Source organism: Botryllus schlosseri, chromosome 12 (genome assembly GCF_051294905.1).
Source record: "Botryllus schlosseri isolate E-star chromosome 12, Bs_hap1, whole genome shotgun sequence".
NCBI classification, from domain to species: Eukaryota; Metazoa; Chordata; class Ascidiacea; order Stolidobranchia; family Styelidae; genus Botryllus; species Botryllus schlosseri.
Window position 1 is genome coordinate 10184670 of NC_137247.1, and position 19706 is coordinate 10204375.

A 19706-nucleotide genomic window follows, 5' to 3' on the forward strand; every position below is an offset into this window, starting at 1 on the left:
TGTGAGGGCCAAATTTAGAATTTCAGAGTACGGTCGGGGCCGCACGAATACTACGGCTATGAAACGTACCCAAACAGTCATCATGGGTATTTCGGAGTAGTTTTATTGCCCTGGCGATATTTCAAAACAGTACACTGTTTACCGGTACGTATCTGCTGCATTGCGTGTCCATTGAGTGAATCAGCTTTTCTCGTCTAAACGCGCGAAGCGCGAGAAATTTCTTTAGTTTCATGACTGAATCGGTCAATATGATCGGGAATTGCATGTATTGCTATCAATTTTCATCTTGTCTCTGTTCACGTAATCTGATTTATCGGTAGAGCTGAGTGAGGTGTGTTTGTAAAGGTATAGGACACCTCAATCGGAATTAAACATATCCGGCGGTATACCCGTTGGCAGGAACGTAACGGCACTTCGTCGGGACCCCTGGCTCCCATAGGGTGATAAAAACTGACCCCGCATGACGTTGTTCGCGTTTGCCACGAAACTAAAGTTGTACTGTTTATTGAGACAGCGCGACGCCTGAATATTTCGATAATTCATGATAAAATCGGTGAATAAGATCGGGAATTGCGTGGTTCTCCTCTTTGCCCACGTAAACCGATTTACCGGTAGAGCTGAGTGAGAGGTGTCGTGAAACTGCAAACCCCGTAAAATTAAATATCTTCGGGCGGGCAGACCCCTAGGTATGACTTCTTCACATGATGTTATTTCGTGACATCCTGATGTCTGCTATATCAAAAAATGTAGAATTGCCCAAATCTGTACTAAACTGGAAGATCACACGATTTCAGATTGGTATTTCTTCACTGGCATATAATTTTCTTTCCTGCAGGATGGTATTTGTCTTGTGGGGTTCAGATTGCCAAGACAAGAACATTCGGCGCCAGTCATTTAGGCGCCTATATGGACAAATAAACCTATATGTATTTTGTATATATAACGAAGTTTTTGGTATTTCGAAGTTTTTGGTCAGCATAAAAGCAGTCCTGGACGGCCAAGGCTTTCTCGCTGCCGATCGTTCACACTTCTTGGAGTCACATGTTACATGGCCTAAAACTTTATATGTCTAATTGGTGCGTTGTGGTGCGGTCATGGCCAACGCTGATATGCCCATTTCTATTCAACTTGCGTATTTTTTCTTGGGGGAGAGTACCCAATAATCAAGATATGCGGCAAATTGAAATCGCGCCCAGCGCGGAAAATTTTTGAAGAAGTTGCAAAAATTTTCAAAAAAGAGTCTATAATTTATGCCAATTCACGAAATAATTTTGGGCCCCCTTCGAGTTCGGCCCCCTAAATTGGGGGTTTCTGGGTACGGCAGTTACGGCCCTGAATATAAGACTACCAATTATACTGCTTTTAGCCGACTAAGCAGTATGCATCTCGGCGTATTCAACCGCGAGTCACGTGGTGCACACCTATAGTTATTATAATGTTACCATACGTCCTCTTGTAAGATGATTTGTCCTCTTTTTTGATTGTTTTTAAAGTGTCCTCGGGGGACGCCCAAATGTCTTCTTTTTTGAGATTTTGTCTTCTTTTTTGAGGATTTTGGTTACTTACAGGGCCAAATTCGACTGATATACATTAAGTCAGCACTGTAGGAACGGTACGGCGGCTATTCCGTAGCTGGACCGGGAAGTTTTTTTTCAATGTTAAAGAAAAACTGTATTTTCCGGGAGTTGAGCCTCTTTTTCTTTTTTAGTCAAGCGACCACGAGGGAGAGATTTTCCTCCGGTTTTGTGAGTTATCAATACCCATTTATATCTATAGCTACTGCTCGTTCAACTGGAAAGTTAGGGCACATTGCATTGAAACAGCAGTGTCATAAAGTTAGCAGTCTATACTTACAACTTGCCTGCAATTCTATAATTAAAAACCACAGAGGTCAAGGCAAGCAAGAGTATTTTATAAATACATATTCTATTTTTGTCAATAATTGATTTCCTAGTATATTTTGGGGGCCGCAAGAAGGCTATCTGGGGGCCGCACTTGGGAATCACTGCTCTATACCATTTCTGGTCTACACAACCCCATCTGCATTGACCTGGCGCGCACACCATAATTTCGCTGGCTTACACAATCGCATCTGAAATACGTCTGGTATACGAAAGATATCATCGCCGGACTAAATATCGCGTCACGGGCCTAGCATGATTTAGCTAATCTATCTATCGAAAGCTTGGAGACGATGCCGTTTGATTATGCTGATTAACGACGAACTCCCTCAAACATGTGCAAGTGCATTCGTGCCCGCGTAATTGATTTCCGCTAATACTTGAACATAACCTTCAGAAAATGTGTGTCAAGGCTTGAGCTATAAAATATGAGAAAGGTTTGAATAACCTGAAATCGGTATAGAACAGATTCCATGACAAATCGGACATTTTGACTCGCGCAAATCGTCGCATAGGCTACGCATTACGTGTTGATAAGCGCGCGTATTTAATTGTTCGCGACGGACTCTTTGGCAAGCTTGTCATACACATAGTATAAGTTTGCTAATACGAGGAGATTGTACAATCGTCATTTACGCACGTACTTAACCCTTATGAATTGATGTTGTATTTTAGGCTTACCATAATTTGGAAATCTGAAGAGGACACTTTTTCAGAAATTAGAGACTTGCAAAACCGGAGAATTCTCAAAAACCGGTGAATTCATCTTTTCCGCTCAGAGCTCAAAATACCGTTTTTCTTTCCGCATTGCTAGGTGGATGACTAAAAAAAAAGGGGGGGGTCATCTTTCCGCCCAGAGCTACAATCACCGTTTTTCACTCCGAAATACCCGCCGCCTGTGCTAATTTACGGCATATCACTCGCAATTTGCCCTAAATCTGACCTAAATTTTCAAAAAAGAGGACAAAATCTCAAAAAAGAGGACAAAAGGGCGTCCTCCTAGTACACTTTCAAAGAAGTCAAAAAATAGGACAAATCCTCTTAAAAGAGGACGTATGGTAACCCTATTATATTTGTACATTCGAAAAAAATCGCCCCCCCCCCCCCTTTATTTTTCGGCTGGCTATGGCTACGCGCATGGTATGATCACGATAATTTTTGTAGTATTCGTATTTCTTCAATTAAATAATATTTATTTTGTAATAACTATGCCCGTCACCCATGTTAGGTCAGAGAGCAGAACGTTCAGCAGGTACACTGACACAGTTTTAAAAACGTGGTTGTTGAAATGCGTGGTTTATTTTATCCCGATATCGAATACTTGCGTCCCACGTCCTCTACGAAATATGAAAGAGGCCCGCGACCCGTTTCGAGTTGGCGACCCTCAAAGTGGAAATTGAAAGAGGATAGTGGTCCAAAAGTAGGCAACTCAAGCATACTTTTAGCAGATAATCGGAAGAGACCGCATTCGAAAATGCGTCGAGATAGCGGTTATGATCCGGTGTCCGGTAAGCGGTGTCTTATAACAGCCTAGAAGTGGACCCTACAAGTCGGCAGCTATACGGAATAAATATGAAGAAAATTGGCCGTGTTTAAATGACCATAGTAGTCGACAAACGCCACGAATAACACCAACAACGGACAAATTGCAAGATGTATCCTCGCGATTAAAGCGAAATTACTAATGATGCTGCAAATAGGTAGGCCTGCTATCTTCATGTCTATATTCCGTTACCCTGATAAAGTAGTTATTTTATTCGATTCTTCCGAAAATTCATCTCACAAAAGTGATGCAAACAACTACTTTTTACTTTTTAAAATCTAATCATAAATTTAAAATTTTTTAAATCATCATATTTTTTCCAAAAAAAATTACTGCTCAATTAAGTAAATAAAACCTACCTAAAAACGTCATTACTGACGACCCTCGCCAATGCTCAATGAATTCACAGCAAAAATACATACCACACAATTTTAAGAAAAATATGTTATAAAAAGTGGCGAAGAGATTTAAAACAGTGATAGACATTAGAAACTATTACAAAATTAATGACTCATACAGCAACGCGAGCAAAAGCAGAATTTGGCCACGGGCCAATACTCGGTAGCGGAGTTGAAACATATCATGCCAAATGTGTTACCGCTATCTATACCACAAACGACGGAAGATATATTTAGTATTTTGAGGACAAATAGGTGGCTTGCACATTTGAGTTCTTTGAGCTTCTTCATTGTAAATCCGTCGACTTTCTAAGCTCCACCCTAAATCAGCTACGAGAGAAATGGCTCAATGCATTTACGGAATACTGTTGGGTTTCCGTGCCAATCAACGTGCTTCACGCCGTGCACTGTACATTCGAAGGTGGCGTTTGATTCGTCCAGAGTGCGCAAGCCGAACGTGTCCTCTTGATAGATCTTCGAAACAAGAGTATAATGAATACGGGCTGTCTTGACTCAATATAGCATATTCTACGGGCAAGTCAGCCCTGCTTTTGGCGGGCCACACCAATAAATATGAAATCACGCAAGGATAGCAGCTTCTTGGAGGTAAAGAACTTCAATATGCAATTGAATGGTGTATTCATATTGAAATGAATCCGAATATTTTCGGCTGACAATCGTCAGAGGTAATCGTCAGCAACTAGTAAAAAATTGGAGAGATCATTGCATATCAACAATCGTATCACAAAAGATGACGTCACCAGCATGAAATTGAGAATAAGAGAGCCTTCAATGTACTGTACAATGTATCATCTAAAATAGTACATTGAACGCTCTCATATTCGAAATTTCATGCTGGTGACGCCACGTTCTGTGATACGATTGTTGATACACGATGTTCTTTCCAATTCTCTACTAGTTGCTGACGATTACCCCTGGCGAGCGTCAGCCAAAAATATTCGGGTTCATTTCAATATGAATGTACTATTCAATTGTATATTGAAGTTCTACTTCTACTTGTAAGGAAGTAGAAATTTACGGCGTTACTGCTTCTACTTAAGTATCAACCATGATTGTATTTAAACCACCTGTGATATCGGTTGTGTCGTTCGTAAAACACCAAAGGAATAGTGGTTGGTTTTCATTTAACAACAAATGATAGGATTTGCATTACATTCTTCAAGTTCAAGTCTAAGAGCTATCCCCTAGTTATCCACCTTCAACTGCCTCATTGGCACAACATTTTCATTGGCATCGAAACATCCAAACTGCGCGCTTTGCCAAGGCGTAATCACCCCGTCATCCTTTCCGCCTACCAACACCAAACGGCGTAGCCTCATGAAATTCGCCTTCCACGAAGATTGAAACCGACACTTTCCGGGCACGGTCTCGTTGTTTAGTTGCGCCAGGTAGTCGCTGTACCTCCGGTAATCGGGCACCTCGTGTGGATCTGCAATAATGAAGCATAGCATGAATACATTGGATACATTTCTAATCCGATAACACAGGATATGCACATTGCACAATACAGGGTATATACACGCTTCTTGTTTGCAACTCAATCATCAGGATGTGAATAAGTTCGCATGTTTCATCGGAATCATCGATTACACAACTTTAACAATCACCAGCGGAGCAATTAGGACAGACAACTTCATCCCGCATTCAACGCCGAACAGCGGCAAACTTCGTCCTTAGAATAGAACGTAATTCAAAACTATCCGTCACGAAGCCGTGAGCTATAGCGGCGAAATTATGACACGACATCTATGTTGGGATTGTTAGCTGCTAGGTGATTATTGATGAGTCCTAACTCGGCTAACAATAGCAGCATGGATGTCGCGTCATAATTTCACCCCGTCCGCACGGCTTCGTTAATGATAGCATTAAACGATGGGCCGCAGAATGTTTTGGGGATGTCACAGAGCTGTTTGTAAAACTGCGAAACTGGTAAATGGTTAAGTTTTGTTTGCTTCGTAATATAGTTTCACCTTTCACGACTTTATTCCAGAGAACAGCATATTCGTCTTGCCAAATTACTCTATTTCAAACTTTTCGGCTAAGCGTTATCAGGAGCGAACGGCAGTAATTGCGGCAAACCAAATTCGAATACCAGAAGTATACTGTTTCGCCGCGGTGTAACTATATCAAGCGACTCGGAATAAACGCCCACTTTTTGTATTCAACCTACCAGCGATCGCCAATGTTCTTACAGATATCCAGTTTTAATATTTGTTAATGTTCCTCGAATCTCAAAATATGGTAACCCCGTAGTTGACAGCAACTCAAATTTTCAACTGCTTACCCAAATTCTAATGATGAACTCGCCAATATGTCCGGAACTTACGGTATTTCCGAAATATCGGCTAGTACACGAAATACTAATCCGATACATCTAATACCGATAGCTCAGTATCAATTCAAACTGGTAACAAACCTTTCCAATAATTCCCGATCGACCATCGTTGTCCGTACGACGAGTAAAATACCTTGTACAGTTCTTCCTTCATCAACGACGGAAAAAGCCATTTCAAATAGGAAGTGTCTAAAAAGCGACGGAATGTAGGCCAGGTTAAAAGTACCTTTATCGACGCAATACTTTACCTCCATATTGCCCGTTTAGAGGGGACGACAACGAGATAAACGTGTGTATATTATGATTGTCGGAAGTATGGATTATGCCCCTTGCCACGAGCCCTCCTGGTAAACGGAAATGAATTAGGATCGATTAGATTTGAGGTTATAAATTTTGGGGGTTTGCGTGGACGGTGGACCCTCATTGCAACCTAGTCCGAATTGTTGGGTTGATCGATTGACGGATTGGCCGTAAGTGCAAAACTTGATTGCTCGGTTTTTAACCTAGACCTGAAATTTTCATTGGCCTTTCGTGAACGTCCAAAACTAGTCCGCGGACCCATGTTTTAGAACCCTTGCATTAGATCAGTAGTTCTCAAAACTTTTTTAGACACGCCCCCCCTTTATGATAGTGAAAAATGTCATGTCCCCATATCGTCATATCACAAAATGCAACCAGAATGCTAGCAATTCCAACGGATAGTTTTGTGGCGTAGATAGAAGATCATGACTGTTGAGTTGATGAGAGAATTCTCAAATATGAAGTTCGGGCTATACACTGAACGATAGCTATAATTGGGAGGCAAATCGAACGTAGCGCGCAAAAAATTTTCAGTTGACCGCAGCTTCGCGCCCATTCATTCTTAAATGTTTGTTGTGCAACGTCAGAACAAACGAAACAAGTCGTTTACACCTTGAATACGAGGGCAAAGGTTGCGTTTACTCATTCAAGTTTGAGTTACCAAACACAATGCGGAATGATGGCCTAAATGTGAATGATAAAACTTATGACTAATATGAAAAATAACCAGGGCGCACAGATTGCTCCCCATGAATTATACCAAGTAACTAGTCACGGGTGCACGATACAGGATGTCACTGACCTACTAACTATACGAGGTAAAATTGATACCTTGCGAAAAACCGATGAGATTAACTCCATTCTGCGCCGACCTCATAATGCCATTGGTCACGTTGCGTACCGTTTCGACTTGCTTCCAAAGGGGATCTAAACTTTGAACACTGTCGAAAAGGTCGATGACATGCACGGGAGTTCCGGGAAAGGCCTGTAAAAGCGCACATTACGTTTATACTTTTAAACTTCGTATCACAGGCGCTCAACAGAGCCTGGATTATCTGTGAGAAAAAAAAAACGTTCTGGTACCATAATGCCATTTATTCAGCGCCATTCCAATTCTTCAAATGAGCCCTAGCAGGGATGTGTCGGTTTTAATTATCCATGAGGTCACGCCCGCACATCGATTTGTGATGTACATAGTGATGGCGTGATGTAAGCGAAAACCATGTCGTATGGTAACTCTTTTAGACATCAATTTAGTGCTCAGAGAACGTGTACTACGGTGCAGTAATATTTCATATTCAGTTAAAATGACACACTGAAATTAATGGCCACTAGTCATGGCTATTTGTCACGGTCGTATAAACACGAATATATATCAGACTTGCTACAGCTGAATCAGCGTATTAACGCTAGAGATGTGAAAAAAATAGCAGACCGTTAAAAAGTAACAGTTAAGCTTTTCAAGTAGCACTAGCAGTTACCTGCTAACCCAAATCACAGTTAACGGAATAGCACTTAAGCACATAGCCTTGACATGCAATATAGCCTACATTTATCCTTGACTACCGGACGGAATAGTGGTAGTTCTCTGATGTGTTTCATTATTCGAGAAAAGAGTGCCACTACAGTACAGTCTCAACCATGTCACTACATCACACTAGTGACAATAGCAGTGCTTATTTTCAACCACCACCCAATTTGACTGAATGACATCTTCGGCTGCAAAATTAAATGTGTCATGTGCATGCCTCATCTGTACATAGCCTAGGCTCAGGTGGGTGTCTGATCTTAAGACTACTCCTAGTCGTTTCGGCATCTTCCTATCATTCTTTGTATTGCAGTCTTGTGATGTTTTGAATTGATGAAATTGTATGAATAAACTTGAACGGCATAATAACGGGTGCGGTTCCGCAAAAATACCCCCATGAATGGATCTTCTTCAAGCTCTATAGTAAGATGAGACTAGACGACTCTGTGTGATTATGACTTCAACCATAATTAATTGTTAGATCAAAGTTGAGGTTTGATATCGTCGAGTTTAGAAGTAAACGAATACATTTGTACTTTTTCGACTAAATTTGCGGTCAATTGTGACGTAGGATTTACCTCCAATATAACGGCGAAAAAGTAGCAGTTGAAAATAACAGTTAAGATTTCGAAAGTAGCAGTTCGCAACTGCTACTGCAAAATATCGGTTAAGCCCATCTCTAATTAACGCTAATATCTAGCGTAATTACCGCCGGGTGCGAGATATTATTATGACGATTTCAATGACATCTAGATGAGCTACTATTTACGTAACAAAGTTGATGCGTAGATTACCGTCTGGATGTTATTCTTCAAATCGCCCATCTGCGATGCACCATCAAAGATGCCGTGAATTATGATCACAGGTCTGATCGCAAATACTTGAGTGGTTGCCAGCGATACCAGAATACAACCAACCAAGCGGGATCGTAGTGATCCATCGATACGCAGCGTTCGTGGCATGGCCCACATTTAAGACAGTCACTATTAGGCCTATATATTCTGCAAATAGAATATAAACATAACAAAATAAAAAGCCCAGTATAATTAAATACCCATTCACATAGATAAATATAACATATTCCAAGAAGATCCGTTAAAATCTTAATTCAACCTCATTCTTTCAACGATATACTTAAACGACCAATATCAGCTAATAAAATTGCTATGCTAAATCAGATATCAAACACGCGTCCGTTTCGGTATTGCAGATTCAAAGCATGTCTGTCCTTTTGCTCTACTCGGTAAGGTTCGAATCATTATTTCCGTGTGACCGAATGTAACCGCGCGTTGATCGCGCTGCTTCGTGACTTTGAGTAACCCCCGAGAAAATAACAGCTGATGGCTGGTCGATCAAAAGTCGTAAAAAAGAATATAACGAATGTCACGAACGCCCACACTACAAAGACAGATTTAAAATTTCATTAATACCACGATACCCATAAAGGCCACGCTTTATCATTAACAATCATTGAGTACCTCTATATATCTAATCGAAGATACCTTAATGAATCAGGTATAACTGTATTGTAGCCACACTTGCATTATCCTTTACTACAAATTCTTTCATACGCGTACTCATTGCTGGCTGGTTAGGATCATGAACTTCGACCTATGTGATTTCTAAAATGTATCGCGACGAGATCTTGGTTACGAAATTAAAAGTTGATTACGTTGAATGAAAGTAGGACTTTCAGAACACGTTGAAAATCCTACATAATCGAAACGCTATGCTGCTGAGATTGCATGTAGAGGTGACTTGAATGAAGTCGCATTTTACACATCGATTTGTTATTGTTACGTGCTACGGACTGTACTGTACGCCATGTCGATTTCTAAGAGACGAGTTCCGACTATGTGTATATGACCATGACTATTCGATAATATGACAGTATTCATTTAGAACAGGGGTGGCCAACCAGTAGATTAGTCCGGATTTCATCGGAAATGGACAATTGACCTGGACAGTGTGGACACTGGACAGTTTAACATGGGTATTTGGCGTCCAGTTAGTCCACCACGGCTATGCCCTGGAATGCGGTCGTAGGCTACCTAAGTCAACGAAATGCGGCCGTGAATAGCAAAAAGGATGGCCAGTTGGCCACCCCTTATTTAGAAGTAACTGCTATAATTATAGCTTGAATGTGAACATCACGGTTCGTAGGAATTTTGTCTGGTGATTAGGGTCCGTTGAGCAATTGAGTGCGATATGTTTTCCACATATAAATTCAATGTATTCGTGATTTTTAAACCTTTCCCTTCTATGTCTGGATGATGGAATCGCATAAGCAGGCGTAAAAGTAATGTTAGTTGCCTGCCTGATTATATTGAAATGGAGAAGCCGTGTATGGTGTATTTTGCCATGGCATTCACCACAACTGGACCGATACACCAATTCTACCATTGCTGTGGCATCCTCTAATCCGCAACTTGAGTCAACAGCTTGCAGTTGGACAAAATAACTCACTGGATATTCCTAAATCAAGTAGCCTGTTCAAGTGTCCCCAAAATAGTTTGGATCACATGTATTCAAATTTTTTTTTCTTCGTGCTTCGCGCCGAAATTGCACATAGAGATGATGTGTATGCCCTATGCAAGTTGGCTAGACCACAAAAACTTCTCAAAATTAGTTTCATTCCATTCTAAACTACTTTAGACCAGGGGATCTCAAGTGGTACGCGAATATACCACCTTTAGTTCTTAAGTAAAATAATAACAACCAATTAACCTGACTTTGTGGTTGTACGTACCACTATATCTCCAAAACCCATGTGGTAATTCGGTGTGAATACGAATTCAACGACCGTCTTCCGAAACAGCGCGCAAACTGGGTATTTGATTTCAAAGACTGTCCAAGTCGTTTCGACACCTTCCTATCATTTCATTGTATCTCAATATTGTGGTGTTTTGAAGGGATCGATTTATAAATAAGCTAGGGTTACCATACGTCCTCTTTTAAGAGGATTTGTTCTCTTTTTTGAGAATTTTGGTTAAATATAGGGCAAAATTCGACTGTGATTGTGAACATGTTTACATTCTATAATGATACAGTAAATCAGCACTGAAGTAACGCTCCGGCGACTATTTCTGGAGCTGAGTCAGAAAGTTTACCTTTTTTCTAGTCAACCGACCACGAAGTGCAAAAAATTTGCAGTTTTTCAGGAAAATTTTGTTAAAGTGTACTCTTTTCAGATTTCCAAAATATGGTAACCCTATAAATAAACTGATGATGACGTACAAGTATATTGCTATTCTAAAACTATGGCCCAGAACGGTACAGATTCATAAGTTTATAAACGTAATAAGCAAAAATCAGAATGCTTTGCGAAGTAGGATATTTGAAGGCACAAAAATTATACTCGAGTTATTCCACATTTCTCGAATCTGACTCAAGTCAACTTATTCAAAAACGTTACTCGAGTCATCCCAACGTCCACACGACCATCGTGATGGGCCCACCCCCAGCGGTTCTTCCAGGGATCCATGAACCCCGTGGGGTGTGGAGCACCAAAATAGGGGGTATGAGATACAGTGTGAAACTACTCGCAACTATAAGAGTATGGTTGCTTGAGACCGTTGGGATGCTTTAGTCTAGGGCTGTGGAACCTACTGGCGCAGTACTATCATATAGACCGGCATTTCGGGACCGGCTGTAAATTACGCTACAGAACACGCCAACTACTCGGCCACTCCTAATGCGCAGTGCGCACTTTACATAAATACAAATTTTTGCGGGCGTCCCAGGAAAGGAGATTTCTTTTTAGGTTGGTTAGCATGTGCGTTGAGATATACCATTATCATTTGTGTAGTGACAATCTTTACCTGACGTCATGAATAGGCTATGTTGGAAGTCCGATGGCCCCAACGGGAGCCCAGGACAAGCGTTTGCGGACGGCCTGGCAAAGTGCAGTTCCCAGCCTAGGTAGGGGGGTACGAGAAAATTTCATTAAAGCTCAAGAGCGTTAAAAGGTTTAGAAATACTGTATTATGTAGTTATGCACGCAAGAGGCCTATCCGCTGTGCAGACATCTGATCCACAAACACTACACTCACTGATGTGGTAATCTACAAAAGTATTCTACTTCCGCGCACCACAAAACTGCGATGAAGTCTATCAATTACTCAGCTATTCCTTGTCCTACTGATCAATCAATAGGAAAATCACATAAAGTTTAAATCACGTTACTACTCGACTACTCGGATTTTTTGTGCGCAACTTAGATTTTCTGTACGCAGAGACCGTGAAAGCACTGCGCATTTGCGCACGTGCGCAGCTTAGAGGGAACATTGGTCATTAGCCATATTGCATGTGCGTAAGCATTAAGCCAGGAGCGGGCAAACTACGGCCCGCAGGCCGCATGCGGTCTGTAACATCGTTTTGTGCGGCCCGCGAAAGCCTCAAGAAACGCTCTAAAATATGTATATTGATAAAATGCGTACTAAAATCAAATTACTGTGGGTACGTAATTGATTAAACTTTTTTTAAATACACTTCAACATGATAATTATTTGTTATATTCTGACCATAGTATTTATTTTATTTCATTGGTGGTGCGACAGCACGACCTCGAGGTCCATGAATCATTTTGAAAGGTTTCAATTGCTAAACATCACAAAAAGTGAAACTTAAATGACCTAATTCGGATCACGAATGTGATTTTAGATTGTCAACACGATAAAGTTTATTACTTTTAGTGCTGCTTGGAAAAACCGATACGGGAGTGTGTTAGATAGATTCGTTTTTTGTATGTGTAGAAGTATTTACTTTTAGTGCTAATTGGAAAAACCGATTCGGGAGTGTGTTAGATAGATTCGTTTTTTGTATGTGTAGAAGTATTTATAATTCGAATATTTATAAATTGTAGAAGCGTAGTTAGCATGGTTATGATGTGTCATCATAGGTGCCGAGTTACGGGGTGGCGCCCCCCCCCCAAACAGTAACATTAAACGCCCGCCGTCTGCGATTTCAAATCATCAGCGCTGTGAATTAGCGAGTCCGTGACAGCGCGTATGCCAACTATTTACCATTTACCGACACGCGCGCGAATAATTGAATACGCAGCTTCGTCGGCGACGACGAACTAGTGCTTAAGACACTAGTGCTTAAAACGCCCCAATAAATTGTGATCCGCGATTACTTGATTAGTAATCAGTATAGGGCAAGTTTTTGCAACTTTTTTTGCAGCTTCCGGCAGCTTCCTAAATACTCGTAAGATATGTAGAATGCTGTTTTAAGCTGTTTGGAGGAATCTTATATTGCAACTATTGTCCATTTTTCCCATGCAACTTTCTCGATTTTTCATAAAAGTATTTTCGATTTTGGTGAAATACACGGCCAAATTCGACTGAAACATCGTAAATCAGCACCGAAGTAGCGCTTTTACGGGTATTTCGGGAGCTGAGCCGGATAATTGACCTTTTTTATTAGTCAACCGAGCAAAATGTGGTCAAAATGCAACTTCGCAACTTTTCAAATTTTTTCGAAAATAAATGCAACTTGCCGCGGATTTAACTGCATCAAAAACGTGCCCTAGTAATCAGACAATCGAAGCAACCTCGTTTACGCCGTCGATTTCGACACGCTTTTGCTGAGAAACACCATCTTCTCTCTTGACCAGACGGACGAATTCACGTTCTCCTGCGCAAAGTGCGCATATTCATTGCTCTAACAAGGCTTTGCTATAACTTTATCGGGAAATGCAGGAATGCAGCTCAAACGTCGTTATAATGAGCACACAATTATCGCGATGTCGACGCGGAACCCCATTCTGCTGTACGCAAGTTGAGGAATTGATCAGATGCGCGCTTTCTTCTTCGCTATCATCTGTCGGCTACTAATTCTTGTCTGCTTTATACACTCGTGTTCCTTCGGTGTCACTTGTCAGTGTTCGATTTGTTATTAATACTGCAGTGCACGGCGTTGAATTACGTTGTCAAATATTGATGCGACACGAGATTCTCGGTTGCGCAAATTCTGAATTTATTCGATTAGTTTGAACGCAAACCTTCTATGTTCCAATTAATCCAATAAACTTCATTGCCATATCGCGGATCGAAGTGCAAAGATCAAAGATAAAGTTCAAATAGATTTGTATATCTATTGATAACGCTGTAATGAAACGTGGATAATTAAAAGCGCACCATTTTACGATCGAATTCGATTGGCTGATCGGGGCCTAGGTAGGCCGTAGGCCCGGGCTGTTATTAACCAGCGCGTTGTCGGTATTAAAACTCTAGGTGCGTAGCCAGGGAGCTTCCCTTATATAACTAAAAATCCCGTCCTTTTGAAATGGCAATTCGCTAATTCGTATTATCGATGCTGCTTACTGCAAATTAGCGATAATCATTTGTATGCGAAGTGGGTCATCGATATCTCATGTGCAGTGTGCACTCTGCACTATCGTCGGTGGTTTGGATTTAACGCGTCCGCATGCAGGCCAGCTACCGTCCGCAGAAACACTTTCGCCAAACAGTAACCATCTCTGAGTGTAATATTGTTTGTGTTTATGTATATTTTTGATTAAAACTTATGCCCGCGTCTAAACAAATTGTACTCGTTGCCATTGCCGAATCTGGGTATTTCGGTATGACTAGCGCACTACGTTCACCTTCTAGAAAGTAAAGTGCATTATTTGCATCGATGAGGGCCGCAAGCCGCGTTTAAAATATTTTGAGAACCATTTTTGTGATAAATATTATCGGAGCGCAAAGTTGAACAGCATTTTATTGTGTGTGCCTGCTAGTTGGAATTTATTCCAGTGCTCATAATATTAATCCAATCATGCTTTGCGAACGTAAAGCAGGAAATGCAACAATGCAGTCAAAATCGATGCAACCGATCGTCGCGATGCGAGCTACTCAATAGTCAATACTAAGTAAAAACACATTGTGTTTGCAGTAAGGGATAATTACTGATTGGCCCCGCGCGTTTGTAATCATAATCATCATTCTTGTCTGTCTTTTGTCCCAGAATTGTCGCTCATGTTACTGCTCAGTCCAGCGATGGATGCCGAACGAGCGCCAATCAATGACCAATTTCGCAATCATCTCAGCGGGAGATCGCGTCGCGTCACATTGCGCGATACAGCTGATACAGCTTTATATCCACAGGGCCGTGCGATATGCGTGCACAGACGAATCTCGCGAAATGGTCACAGCCCCGCGTAACACTGATAACATGACTTGCTGATTTGCAACTGGTTATCAGTATCAGAATGGTCATTTCAAAAGGAGGGGGTTTCCGGATTTCGACACCCCATGCCTACGCGCCTGCCGCCATACCATGCAAAAATAAAAGTCGGCGCCTATGGCTGTCATCATTGTGTGTCCTGGAGTTAACAAAAATTACAATCAGCAAATCTATGAGCAGATCGCTGCTCACCGACTGAAATTTTAACACAGCTCCAAAAATCTGGACAACCGATTTTCATCTCCCGTGGGAACGACCAGCTTATAAATTCTCGTCAATGATTCCGACGCGTGTATAGTAACGTTACCATCAAATAAATGTTTGGTTTGTTTTAAGTATACAAATAGCCTATACATACGTTATTTCCATGTCGTTGTCACTATATAATCAAATAACAACATTTAGTTTCGTATTAGTATCCTAATTTTATGCAGCCCGCGAATGAATTCAAATGTTGAATGCGGCCCACGAGCTAAAAAGTTCGCCCACCCCTGCATTAAGCAATGCCAGGCCGTAGATACGCTTCACTTGTAATCACCAGTTAGGCCTACCGATTCCCGTTCACGACAATAAGCAGAATTAGAGATTGCGATTGTGAGTTTGGTTTGTACGAACACTGCTGTCAACGGCAAGGAACGCTTTATAATCTTAGCCAAATCCTCAATTAGCACAAAGGGCCGAGACATGGCTATGGCCCACTGCTTAGTGCTCATTCATTCAGTAGCCATCTTGAAGAGCAATGCAACGTAGCGACCCCTCGGAGTCAACGATGTGCTAGCCATTCGCCAACCACTCAGCTCACAATACACACATACGTTCTCCCATCATGCGATTATACCGATGGACTGACTGCGTTGCGCGAGAAAACTGGATTAGCAGATTTGCGGCCTTGCTATACCTGTTCGCATCTGAGTATCATAATAATTGGTATTCGTCATCACCGCGTCTTCTTTTATACACGACCGTCAACCAACTTACAGCACCTGGTGTAGGCTGCGCCTCTAAGCGAATCGGCACTAGCTGGTCTACACGTCTAGGCTGCAAGGATTTGTTTTCATTCTAATAAAAATTTAATTCCAAGGATCACAAAGATATAGAAGAGCATCAAAAAGCAACGAGTACAAGAGATCATAAGCAAAGGCATGTAATGTAATGGCTTGAACCAGGCGTGCATGGGGAACATAATACGCGTTGCAGTCAAGAACTTGTACAAAACCTGATACAGACACCAAGAACGGAACGAATAAGTAAAACACGTAGACGCATAACTAATAAAAACCCAAGCCTGAAGTTATATTACCAGGTACATCACCTGTACTTGTTATAAGGCCCAAAATCAAGCATGTAGGAAATATAAGGTGGCTGGTAGCACACGGGATTCGACACGGCCTGTGTAACTGGCGGCTTCGTCATTACAGGCGGAATGACGTTGACTGAATTGAAGTAAGCCGGAAAACCTGTCGCGGTTGCGGGACGCATGACCGGTGGCTGAGGGGGGGTCGGCAAGACAGGCACGATGATGGTGCTCAGGTTGGCGTAACTTCTCTCTCTAAAAATCTCTACTTGCGAAGTGCCTCCATAGAATTTGACAAGGTCGTACTTCCCCCGGTACTGCTTCACTTCAGTAATGTTGCTTGGGATTGCTTTCTTCGGCTTGAAGAGCGCCCTTTTTATCTTCAAGGCATGTCCGGCAATCTCAAACACGTCAGCTTTGTGAACGGTTGCGGTTAGAACATTCTCTGCCGAACGGGCATCTTTGAACGTGACGAATCCGTAATTCTTCGAATCGTTACAAGGAAGGACATTGGTACTTATTATATCGCCATAATCTTTGAATACAGCGCTTAGTTCTTTCGAACTGGTGCCAGGCGGAAATCCGCCAACGAACAGCCTGTTACACACATAATGGCAACGATTCTCCAACGGCTGTGGCACATATCGCGAGGTAGATATCGATGTTACACTTTCAGGTGTTTCGCTGATGCATATTTCGTTCCATTTTCGATAAACCTCCTCGGATTTCATAGACGGCGACATCTTTTTCATCTTCATACATAGACCAAGCACTCTACTGGCGGCGCACGTGCTAATTACTACTACAAAGTTCTTCCGCTTTCTTCATCCGTTTTTCTTCTTAATTTTCACGCATGACTTATTCGCATTTATGACGAACCGAGGGAAACAAAAAAACCGAGGAATCTTCAATAGGCTATATTCCGCGACAATGGCATCGGAAGCGATCTTGTTGGACCGCTCAGTGGTACCTCATTTGTGCCTTCGATACCTAGTTTTCTAACGTGGTTCGCCGTCCAGTTGTTGGATTTGAACAGCTTCCCCCTCTCACAGTTTACCAATGACGCAAAAATATGCTGGTTTGAACCTATGCCTACAGGATATCAAACTCAATTTGTGTCGCGGGCAGGATTCAGACCATTTTTTTTCGCTTGAGGCCTGGACCAGCCAAATAGTCCCAAAATGTCATCTCCAATCGCATTCATTAATTTTTAGTAGGCTACGTCAGTTCCAAGTCGCCACATAATGTTACAGAGCGTTGGGGCTATATTCTAGCAACTACTTTTATACGCAAACAATGGAATTTATACAAATAAAATGATTGGCCGATTGAATGCAGTTACAAGCCAATTATACGACAGTGGCTCTAACGTTCAGGTCATGACTAAAGTTGTCATATTTAGGCTTACCAGATTTTCAGTAGGCCTACCAGAAAAACGGACATTTTTATTGCCGACATGTAAAATTGCTGCGTTTGACTTTGATATTTTACATTACAGTTACTGGCAAGGTTATGAAAACAGACATAAAAACAAACAAATGAATATATATTTTCAGACTCAGCCCATTATGATATGAAGACTTTGTGGTTCCCTTAACTTTTTCTAATAAGGAATGATCATTTTAACAAAATTGTGCAATCATATATAGTCCTACACGAGATTGTAAATATATAACCTACAACCGTTACTATTATGCTCTGAACTGACGCAACTACAAGACTGTCTCTTTCTTTGTAACTTGTGGCTGCAACAAAGAAAAATCGCAATCTATATTTGCATTGTGGGCCATAATGCTGAAATAACTTTGCGCGATTTTTAACATAGTTCACTAAACATTTCTTCGATTCTGTAATGCTGGAAATATTCTATCCCTTTTTTCATTTTCCATCATTTGAGAAATGCATTTGTATCAGTTTCATGCCGCATTTTCACAAATCTTTTGGTACTGGTCGAAGAGTTTATTAGCATCATGAACGTCAACGCTTTTCTATGCCAAATAAATTACACATGACTCGACGTTAGCCCATTCGTTGATCCTGTGGGCAATCTGTTGGAAAAACTTTTGTTTAATCAGCAATTCAGCAAGTTTTTTGAATACTCTGTCTCACCTATAGGAAGTCTTGTTGGGAGTAAGAGCAATTAACGAAATGCGAAAAAAGAAGACATTCGGGCGTCCTCGGAGGACCAATCTCTTTTTTTATTGAGAAAAGAGGACAAATCGTCCTAAAAGAGGACATGGTAAGGCTAGTAGGCTATTTCTATGCTTCTCTCGTTTTATTATAGTAGCCTAATGCGGCGTTGGCTTTGCGCATGCAATGTGAGGAATAAAAAGATATTGTAGGCTACTATATACGCGAACTCATCGAAATTGGTTCATTATTATTTAATCTCCATTCTGGTGTCCATACGGATATAATTGTGGACCGCGGCAGAACATGGTTGTTGAACCGCTGCACCACAATACACAAACTGGAGAGAGTGATGATCGACTTTTTTACCGTCCCTGACGTAGCCGAGGCTACTGAAACTGCATGTGGGGACCTTCAAAGTCAGAAGTGCTCCACAGATATTATAGCCATATATTATCTAAGTAGCCTACCGTGTAACTTCGGTTTAGCATTGGCGTTTTCCGACATAACTATAGCTACTTTTGTGACCATTTTCATGAAAGCTAGTCTGAACTGCATATATCCTTACCTTCTCGTAATTTGTTGAACATATAATTCACACACTCGTTGTTAGCATAGTAACTGTATAAAAACGCAACATTGTGCTTGTGTGATATGAACTTGTTCGATATTAGCAATCTCGAAGGGTGATTTGCGTGGAAGAATTTTTTATTACAAATCTTATATTTTTACAAAAACGTGCTTGACAATGCATGCATTGAGTCATTGCTTTGCGGGGCGGATGCAGCCCTCGCCCCTCGGGCCGTATGCGTAACACGCCTGCTGCTGCTATATAGGCCAACGCGTTCGGTTCAATCGAATGCTTGACACAAATCGCTTATCCTTTAGGGATGGTGTGAACCTCTGAAAGGTTCGGGTTCGTGTGAACGCGAACCTTTTTGAAAGGTTCTGTGTGAACACGAACGTGAACCTCGTGACGTCATATTACTAATTCCAACCCTATCTTTCAATGAAGTGATAGCCTATACTAATGTACACGATACCTAGCAAAGACTCGGGCCACATAAT

At 41.4% G+C, this 19706-nt stretch overlaps 2 protein-coding genes across 2 annotated transcripts; both read right to left on the bottom strand.

Annotated features, from left to right (window-relative positions):
- Positions 1 to 3859: 3859 nt before the first annotated feature.
- Positions 3860 to 9060, bottom strand: LOC145452757 (lysosomal thioesterase PPT2-A-like). Its single transcript, XM_080330912.1, has 6 exons — positions 8821 to 9060; positions 7330 to 7483; positions 6447 to 6542; positions 6280 to 6387; positions 5060 to 5292; positions 3860 to 4316 (listed from the first exon to the last, which is right to left on the bottom strand). Exons 1-6 carry the CDS (start codon positions 8995 to 8997, stop codon positions 4173 to 4175), a joined length of 912 nt encoding a protein of 303 aa, XP_080187038.1. The 5' UTR covers positions 8998 to 9060; the 3' UTR covers positions 3860 to 4172.
- Positions 9061 to 16261: 7201 nt separating this feature from the next.
- Positions 16262 to 17467, bottom strand: LOC145451499 (heterogeneous nuclear ribonucleoprotein D-like). Its single transcript, XM_080329714.1, has one exon. The coding sequence runs from the start codon at positions 17264 to 17266 to the stop codon at positions 16523 to 16525; it is 744 nt and encodes a 247-aa protein (XP_080185840.1). The 5' UTR covers positions 17267 to 17467; the 3' UTR covers positions 16262 to 16522.
- Positions 17468 to 19706: the final 2239 nt, after the last annotated feature.